Source organism: Onychostoma macrolepis, chromosome 02 (genome assembly GCF_012432095.1).
Source record: "Onychostoma macrolepis isolate SWU-2019 chromosome 02, ASM1243209v1, whole genome shotgun sequence".
NCBI lineage: Eukaryota > Metazoa > Chordata > Actinopteri > Cypriniformes > Cyprinidae > Onychostoma > Onychostoma macrolepis.
In genome coordinates, this window is record NC_081156.1 from 29,972,972 (window position 1) to 29,983,226 (window position 10,255).

General features: G+C 33.0%; 1 protein-coding gene across 1 annotated transcript; it reads left to right on the forward strand.

Moving 5' to 3' along the window:
* The first annotated feature begins 114 nt into the window (after window positions 1-114).
* On the forward strand, window positions 115-10,134 carry dhrs12lb (dehydrogenase/reductase (SDR family) member 12-like b). The gene is made up of 11 exons (XM_058758844.1): window positions 115-245; window positions 731-875; window positions 1,489-1,622; window positions 2,851-2,933; window positions 3,080-3,175; window positions 3,292-3,373; window positions 3,769-3,830; window positions 4,072-4,176; window positions 5,185-5,275; window positions 6,424-6,561; window positions 6,650-10,134. The coding sequence occupies exons 2-11, from the start codon at window positions 820-822 to the stop codon at window positions 6,766-6,768; spliced, it is 966 nt and encodes a 321-aa protein (XP_058614827.1). The 5' UTR covers window positions 115-245; window positions 731-819; the 3' UTR covers window positions 6,769-10,134.
* The last annotated feature ends 121 nt before the right edge of the window (window positions 10,135-10,255 follow it).

Below are 10,255 nucleotides of genomic sequence, written 5' to 3' on the forward strand. Positions count from 1 at the left end.
AAGGGGCCGGGCAACACCCTCCTCACATTTCCTGTGCGTTACCTTTAAACGCCTGTTGTAAATCGATGGTTATAGATATGACATGAATGACTTATGTTGTTAAGCAACCAACTTAAAACCCAATTAAGAATAAACTATTTTTGTTATGTAAAATATAATATAATAATATTAATTAAAGTACAGTTTGCTATTATGAATATTATTATCTTGTTATTCCACCTTTGTTGAGTCCTATTTCTTAACCAGTTGAGTTTGAATGGGAGACGATTATTAATAACGTCTTTTTGTCTTAATTTTATGTTCTTACTTTTTTTTTTCTTTTATGATATTTATATTTTTTATATTTTATTACACATGAAGTGGATTCGTCTGTACTCAGACTCTTCAATGAAAGTGTTAAAAAATGCGAAAGTTTGTTCGCAGTATGCACAAAAAATGTACTGTGTTTTGTGTGTGTGTGTGTGTGGAAATTAAAAAAACAAACAAAAAACAACTTACAGGTCAAATATTTGGATTTTTACCACATTTTATCAAAATCATTGCAAGTTTTTGCAAGCTACAGTGGGTCTTGGAGGGTTTTTGGTTATTTGGAAAGTCATTTTTTAGCATTAAAGGTTAAATAATGGAAAACGCAATCTACAGGCCTAAAGTCTTGAAAAGTGAACACCTGACTACATTTATTTGCATGACCTTGCTTGTGTGTAATTGATTATCTATCATCTGACACTAGAGGGAGCCCTCTGGAGCTACAGTAGTCACACGCATCTGTCAGCTGTCATATCACTGCAGTCCAGTTGAGAAGAAACAACAGTGCAACAAATGTGTCTCTACAGGAACATAGCATGGTTTATCAAGGGAATGAGGGCGTATACAAGGTAAAGGTCTTTTTTGTATTTCTTACTGAATTTAGTTTGTGTTGTTGAGGTTTTTGGGCTGCTTTATTGCTGATAACCATTGAGAAAGTTTGTTGCAAATTCTTTAATAATTAGTGTTTTATTGTTTCTAATCGCAATTAGATGATTTTCATTGCTATGATCATTTAATAATTTACAAAATTATTCTGGCCTGAGAATATATTCAGCAGCTGCTCAGAGCTGCTACAAAAACGAAGTCTTAAACTATGTTCTCGCAAGCCAAATGTTGTTAGATGTAGTGCTTTCTTGCACAAATGTTGTTTTTGTAGTTCCCCAAGTCATCTCCTCTGACATGCATTCATCCAATCCCTCAGTTTACGGTCAGTCATCATTGCATCACAATGGGCCCTATTGAGGCCCCTGCCGCTCTCTCAAGTGCCCTGTCATCCCACACAGAAGCTCCTTTGGCCCCTGATCAGAGCTCTTGTCTTAGGAGCTCTGTCTCAAATGACCAGAGGTCACATAACAATTCAAGGATTGTGTTAAAAACACTCTTATGGATAACAGTACAGCTCTTGAGGTTTCATGCTGGTTGTGTTTCTGATTTGATTCATGTGTTGGATGTTGTCAGCAGGTCTGGATTTGAGAATGCCTCTAAGAGCTTTGTAGCAAAGGACCTGGATGTGTCCATGGTGGGCCGTTCCTTCATGATCACCGGAGCCAACAGTGGAATAGGGAAGGCGACAGCCATGGCCATAGCCAAAAAAGGTTTGTTTTATAGTCACACAAACACTTTTTTTTAGGTTACGGTATTATTTTTCCAACTATAAATCTATAGTATGATGGCAGCAGATGGTAGTATGGTACTTTAATACTGTGAATACCATAATGAATTTCATATACCATGTATACATGTATTTTTTGAAAGTGAAAATATAATTATATTCAGATAAATAATATAATACAATACTGTTCAAAGGTTTGGGCTTTTTTATTTATGTTTTTGAAAGTCTCTTATGCTCACTAAGGCTGCATAATATGTGATGTAAAATACAGTAATATTGTGAAATAGTTTAAAATAACTTGTTTGTTTCAGTGTATTTAAAAATAGAATTAATTCCTGTGATGCAAAGCTGAATCTTCAGCATCATTACTCCAGTCTTCAGTGTCACATGGTCCTTCAGAAATCATTCTAATATGCTGATTCGCTGCTTGAAATAGAAATCTTTTGTAACATTATAAATGTCTTAACTGTCACTTTCGATCAATTTGATGGATTGTGGTTGAATAAAAACCCACTCGACAGTGTATAATAAAATATATAAATATACTTATTTATAAGACTTTGTGAGATGAAATTAACAGTTGATCTGGGTTTAAGCATTTTAGTCCATTTGTAAATAGACTTGTGTACAGAGAGCTCACTGCTTGTTTAACCCTGCCAAGTCGAGCCATTTGTATTCCTCTGTGATTGTCTGTCATGCTTGATAAAGACAATAATATCAACTAGATTTTCGAGTGGTGCTGCCCACGCAGAACCCATCGTTAATAGTAGGGTGTTGTATGGTTTGCTAACATTTTCTACCTTTATTCATTTGCATTTGTTCTGAGTGTGAATGATTGTAAAATCATTGTTCTCCTCAACAAGCCCATAATTTAACATCAAAGAATGTGGTACCTACTGTATATTAATTCATTAAGTATTTTTGCTCACATTTTATTGTTAGGTCCAATTCTTGCTGTTAACAAATCATTAACTATGACTTTTGCCTCAATAAACCCCTAATTTGCTGCTTACTAATAGTAAGGTAGTTGTTCAATTTAATTATTGAGTAGGATTAGGGATGTAGAATATGGTCATGCAGAATATGTGTTTTATAAGTATGAATAAACAGCCAATATGCTAATAATATGCATGCTAATAAGCAACTAGTTAATAGTGAAAATTGGTCCCTATACTAAAGTGTTACCGTATTTTTTCTCCCTCTTGTCCAAGGTGGCACTGTTCATATCGTCTGCCGAAACAAAGAGCGAGCTGAGAGAGCCAGAGAAGAAATCATCTCAGCGAGTGGAAATACTGTGAGTATTTTATTTATTGCTTGTTATGCTTCAACGTTTCATTCTGAATGTAAAGAAAACACCAAATAAGACGATCAGTGTTTAAACGAGAGGATTTTCTTCCACTGCTCATATTGCTGTCACTATGTGATATGCATCTACCGTAGGAGGTTTACGTCCATGTGTTGGACCTCTCCGAGACGAGAAAGGTGTGGGAGTTCGCAGAGGCCTTTAAGAAGCAGCACTTGTCGCTCAATGTTTTGGTATGATTCCCATCATACCTCACTATATTAAAGAAAAGCTGAAGCTTACAGGTGGAGGACAGATGAAGACATATCCCCTCCTCTAATCTCGTCTCCCACACTAATCTCTCTCTCAGATCAATAATGCCGGATGTATGGTGAACCAGAGGGAAATTAACTCTGACGGACTGGAGAAAAATTTTGCGACCAATACTCTTGGTAAGACTTGTACTCACCAAGGCTGCATTTATTTGATCAAAAAATGCAGTAAAACTGTATTGTTGTGAAATATTATTACAATTTCAGATAACTTTTTTCTATTTAAATATGTTTTAATATGTAATTTATTTCTGTGGCGCAAAGCTGAATTTTCAGCATCATTACTCCAGTATCAGTGTCACATGATCCTTCCAAAATCAAAAATGAACAGCATTTATTGGAAATATTTGAAATCTTTTGTAACATTATAAATGTCTTTACTGTCAAATACAAATATCTTGCTGACCCCAAAATTCCTAATGGCAGTATTTAATATTCTTTTGTAGAATGTATATTCTGTTGTAAAACGTAGACTATGTTGGATGCAACGTTTAAAGGAATCTTGTCCTCTGCAGGTGTTTATGTTCTGACTAAATGTCTGATTCCATTGCTGGAGAAGAGCAAGGACCCCCGAGTTGTAAGTGAAAACAACATTGATCTCAGTGTCTTGATTTATTAAATACAATTCAGCCTGAGACTGCAGTCTTTCACAAGGTAAATGTGAAGATATAAACAGTAATTGTGCTTTTGACACAACCTATGATAGCTGTGTTTATATTTTAATAACAGCAATGTGTGCACATCCACAGAGGTACCCGTTTCTCACTCATATTGTGCCATATTTTGTAGTTCAATGTGTTGTGATGATAATAATGTAGATCACGGTGTCATCGGGAGGGATGCTGGTACAGAAACTCAACACAGACGACCTGCAGACTGAGCGAGCTCCATTTGATGGTACCATGGTATATGCACAAAACAAGGTATTTAGAGAATTAAAAGCATTTTGCCTCTTAATTTACTATTTTTGTTTTATTAGTGAATCATTGCTATTTTTATTGCTCATACGTTTCATTTAAATGTATTCATTTAGAAGACTTGAGGGTTAGCAGCACTCTAGCTACTACACCTAGCAAAAACACCACTCTTTAAATTAAAAATTTAAATTTATAAATTATTTTAATTCAAAATAATAATGTAATAATTAAATTAAATGTCTATATTGTTCATTAGTCATTAGTCATTTTTATTTCAGTTTTAGTTTGAGTTATTTTAATACATCATTTTAAACTAAATGAAAATGAGACATTTTACCTCACATTTTCTTTTTCAAAACTGCAAAATCTTTTTTAAGTCAATATTAAACTTTTAAATGTAGAATATGGATTTATAAATGATCTGTGAAATTAAAAATAACAAAGAAATAATAATAAAAAATAAATAAATAAAATAAAATATACCCAAAATTTAAATTTATTTTTAATTCTTACCTTACAGAAAAGTACTGTGGTAGTCAAAATATTCCGAAATATGGCAATACCATGTTTTTTGGATACTACCAGGGTAATAATACTATATTCAATACTTTACACGGTGGTAATACTTTACAGCACCCTGGTATATAATCAATTAAATATATCAAAGCAGCATCTGAGACTGAACCATGGTGCTTTTTTTAGTCAAGTGTTGGCAGACATTTTCTTGTCAAATTAATTTACATGGATAATGTGAAAAAGATTATAGATTAAATAATTTTATTCATGAAAAGAGACTAAAAGTCATGAACAGTTTGTATTAATTTGAGATGAGCAGGGTTACCTTTCTCTCAACTGTTGCCAAGCAACAGGTGACACAGAGTGCCAGCAGTGGCATCTCCATTAAACAATATCTGATGCAGTAATGATGATGACCTTTTACTAAACACTCGTTATGTGTCTCTCTCTCTGTGTGTGTGTGTGTGTGTGTGTGTGTGTGTGTGTGTGTGTCCACAGAGGCAGCAGGTAGTCATGACAGAGGTCTGGGCCAAAGCAAATCCCAAAATTCATTTCTCTGTGATGCACCCTGGGTGGGCTGACACACCAGGTATTATTCATTTTATAAGTCAACAAGCAAAATAATGTGCTAATTACTGGCAGCAAGATTATGCCAGTTTGGCATAATAATTCTGTTTACTTACAGCTTTAAGTTAAATTTTTTGTCCATAAGCATTGATTTGAAGCCTTCCAGCTGTAAAAGAGCAACTCTAGATGTGTTTCCAGTTTTATTTTAGTTTCATTTAGATACTATACTTGCGTATATTATATTAATCGCGATTAATCGCATCCAAAATAAAAGTTTTGTTTACATAATATGTGTGTGTGTACTGTGTATATTTATTAAGTCTATATAAATACACACATGTATATATTTAAGAAAAATATGTATTATAAATTATATATTAAATATATGTATATGTATATATCTGTATATATATGTATATATCTGTAATATAAATAATAGAAATATAAATAGCTATATACATATAAATATTTGAAAAACATATAATGTATGTGTGTGTATTTATACATACATAATAAATATACACAGTACACACACATATTATGCAAGCAAAACCTTTTATTTTGGATGCGATTAATCGCGATTAATCGTTTGACAGCACTAATACTTGCACATACAGATTTCATTAATAGTTTTATTGTTATATTTATTCGATTTTTTATCTAAAGTTAGTTAATGTTTTAATTATTTTTCTAATTGTTGTTGTTGTTGTTATTATTATTATTTTATATATAAAAGTATATTATTTTATATTTTAAAAGTGATTTTTATTTCCGTTTTAGTTTTAGTACAGGTATATTCATATATATATATATATGTGTGTGTGTGTGTGTGTGTGTGTAATTAATATATATAATTTATATACACACATAAAATATATATTTACATTTAAATACATTTAAAATAAAAATATTACAAATAAAATATAACTAAAATAACTGAAATGAAAATTCAAATGAAAATATACATATAAAATATATATTTAATTTTAAATAAATCTAAAAGAACAGTATATAAAAAATTATAAACTTAAATTGCAGAGTTTTCAATTCAATAACATATGCTGCATATGCTGATTTTAGAAATCCATTAGCAAATCCATTAGATAACACTTTTTGCAAGCTTCTCTGTCAAACTCATGACTTGTAATGTCTGGGTCTGGTTGTGCTCAGCGGTTGCCAAGGCGATGCCTCAGTTCCATCAGATGATGCGTAATCGTCTGCGTTCGGCGGAGCAGGGAGCCGATACAGTCGTCTGGCTAGCCGTGTCACGTGCCACCGCTGCGCTTCCCAGTGGCCTTTTCTTCCAAGGTTTGCATGTTCGTTAAAAATGGTGACATTTGATGTCATGTGTGTAGATTTTTTTTCCAGTAGCACTCTTACAGGTTGTTTGTTTCAGATCGACAGCCGGTTTCAGCACACTTGCCCCTGGCGTGGACACACAGCTCTCGACGGGACGTCAAAGCCTTCGTGGGTCGGTTGGAGACTTTGGCGTTGGCTGTCAAACCCTCAGAGTGAGATATTACACATAGAACATGTTAGATATTATACATGTCAGATAACAGAGGTTTTACAGTGCACAGTACTAAAATAACATTCATGCTATGTGTAACAAATAATGATCTGAATATGAAGCTTTTTGAACGACAACTGTAACTGCTAGTCTTAAAAGACAACATGAAACATGATGTAGTTCTGAGTGAAATAGGATGTTTAACAAGAAACAAAAGTAGGACAAGATGTGATTTTATCCATTGCCAGTGGATTGGACTGTAAAAGAAATTGTCTCCATACAGTTGAGTCTCCCTGTATCAAAGCGGCTTTGATTGTCTTCAGCCGTAAAGGAAAGTCATCTCAGAAGTAGAAATTATAACATTTTGATCAAAGATTCTGAAAACAAACCTTTTTGTCTTTTGAATAACATACTTTAATGAATTATGCACAATAAAAACAAGAAACATTTCAAATAAACCTGTTTTAGGTCTGTTTTGATTTTATGCTGATTTTTGTTTCCTTTTATGTTTACACTCACGTTTGGCCACAACATGCCCTGTAAAGGCATAATTATTGAACCTTATATTGAACCTATATTGCAAAAACGAAAATCCCAAAAAAGTTTGCATATTAGTATCATATTTGATGCATCAGATTTTCTTGCGTATATAATATAGAATATGAGTAAGAGTTTGTACTCGCCAAGTTTTATTCAAAAGCTTAAACTGAGCAAAAATATGCTATTTTATGCAGTTTCTGATATTTATCGTAAGATGAAATTTTGATAGCTTGTAATGTAAATCAATGAGATGTTATAACTGTATTACAGACTCCTTACATAAAATGCATATAAATATCAGTTCTATATCTATATCAATTCTACATTTCCCAATATGTCTTAGTGAGATTTGTTTAAATGCTTAGTTTTATTATCAAAGCTCTGTGCAATACAATGATTATTGAGAGATGAACAAATAATGCTCCTCAAAAACCGATGCATCTATTTGATACATTTGTATGGATAATCAATTAAACCAAAGTTGATTCAGTCAACTAAATGCTCATCTTGAAATCACTATCACTAACAATGTGAAAGTTATTCTAATGTTTACTTACTGCTAAAAAAGTATCAACTCAATAATGTCTGATCAATCATGTTGATCGGTCAGAGGCCCTAGAAATTTGCACATCACATATGATACAGATTTCTAAGGTATCATACAGTAGACTTTATAGGGTTAAAACTTGAACATATATGGTGCTCATAATGTATGCAAACTGCGTCATTTCCCACTTCCATTCCTGTCCTCTCTCGAATCGCTCATAAATAATAAAACAAAACCAATTAGGCTTTTAGCCTTGTCAGTGTCAATGTCATGCAAAAAAAAAAAAAACTTCCTATATGGTGATGCAAAATGTGACAACCTTCAGATATGTTAAGTAGAAATGAAATTAACACAACTAACAAACTCCTTATAAAACGGTGGTGCTTCCTCTTAAATTGATAATAAACTGCATCCACCTGCGTCATCATTTCTCTGTGCCAGGATGAAACGGATGGAAATCCTTAATTTCCTGTGCTTGTAAATGATTCATCACACTCACTGTATGACGCATACGATGCTTTCACATCTACAAACATCAGTGCATATGATCATCTTATTAGCGGACCAAACGAGCACTGAAAGCATCTGACTGGTACAGTGAGTGTTTAGTAAGACAACAGCTGTGCGTTCTGTTGAGAGGGTCTCTGTGTTAATGAGTGTGTGAGTTTGTCTGTTAATCCCGTGCAGATCAAAGCCTGTGATTAAAGTCCACCTTCATGTTCCGTTCCTCCTGTGGTGAGAGGATTCAGAATTCATACATCTGCTCAAACATGAACGAATAAGCTGTCACGATAAGGGCGATAAACCATTTTTCATTGACTTGTAATCAGCTGCTCTCAAGGTGATTTTTAGCAGATGTGTGAAGTCAGTTCCCCTCATCACATTAACTATGAACAAACACACTGTTTAACAACCACAAAGACTGAAATCTTCATTTTGAACAGTGTATCAAATGTTTTAGAATTTAAGACCTAAAAAAACTGTTGTTTGGTTTGATATATTGATATCTCCACCGATGACTTTCAGTTGATCAAGCCTGCATTTATTTGACCAAAAATACAGTAAAAATAGTAATATTGCTACAATTTTAATTAAAGAAAATATTTTAATACTTTTCAGCAGGCATTACTCGTCGTATTTGTTTGAACTAGAAATATTTTGTAACATCATAAACATCTTTACTGTGTGTTTAAAAAAAAATCTATTTAATGGTTCCTTGATGAATAAAAGTATTAATTAATATTATATATAATACTAAATATATAACATATTTATACAATAATTATATATATGTAATAATTGTGTCCGTGGCTTATCAAGGCTGCATTTATTTGACCAAAAATACAATAAGCATAGTAATATTGTGAAATATTGTTACAATGTAAAATAATATAATTTGTTCCTGTGTGGCAAAGCAGAATTTTCAGCAGCCATTACCCTTAATTGTTTGAACTAGAATTTTTTTTAGAATTCTTTACTGTCATTTTTAATCAATTTAATGGATCCTTGATGAAAAGTATTAATTAATATTATAATCTACCTATCTGTATTATATACATTCAAGATTTATCAAGGCTGTATTTATTTGATCAAAAATAAAATAAAAACAGTAATATTGTAAAATATTATTACACTTTAAATGAACCTATTTCTATTTGAATATGCTTTAATGCAATATAAATGTATTTCCAGTCACTTTCAATCAAATTAATGGATCCTTGCTGAATACAAGTATTATTTTTTTATTTAATTTTTTACAATTTCTTAAACCTATATATATTCTCCCCCTATTTAAACAAGTCAGCCTGTGTGAAATTCAGTCTAGAGAAATTTGCTAAAATTCAAACATAGCTACTTGTGAGTCAAGTATTCTGAAAAGGCCGTAGGTAGATTATGGAACTGGAACTTCTATTAATCTAACAATAATCTTGATCAATATCATTTGATCAGTTTGCCAAACACACTGTTGATACAGAAGGAAATCAAGGCTGTGGATTTTGCTCCCTGCTGCTTTGGTTTTTTAGCTAACCTTTATTTCATCAGGGAGTCTCAGTGATGTTGTTACTCTTTCTTCAAAGCGGTTACCCGCTGTGCACATGTGCAGCACTCGTTTGCTCTGCCCATTTCTGAAAACAATTTGATTCTGCTTGGACCAGGGCCACACATAATTCAAGCTTGGCAGTAATGGCATTTTCCAGCTTTAATCGCAGGAAATTGGAGATAGTGATGTAGCGTCTAATTCTGCCAGTCATTTGGCTGCTTTTTATTTCATGTGCCTCGGGAGACACGCTCACCTGGGACAGTGTGGAACGTTTACGTTCGTTTTCGTTTAATAAACCAGGAATAAAATTACATTGACGCGTTCCGCCTCTCTGTGTCTGGACGTTACCGCAACGGCTTCTGCA

What these genes read in the sequence shown, in the direction of transcription:
- dhrs12lb (XM_058758844.1), top strand. Translation starts at nt 820, where the DNA reads ATGTGTCTCTACAGGAACATAGCATGGTTTATCAAGGGAATGAGGGCG. An exon ending in CATGGCCATAGCCAAAAAAG is followed by an intron (nt 1,623 to 2,850) that starts GTTTGTTTTATA and finishes CTCTTGTCCAAG; the next exon opens with GTGGCACTGTTCATATCGTC. An exon ending in AGAGCAAGGACCCCCGAGTT is followed by an intron (nt 3,831 to 4,071) that starts GTAAGTGAAAAC and finishes ATAATAATGTAG; the next exon opens with ATCACGGTGTCATCGGGAGG.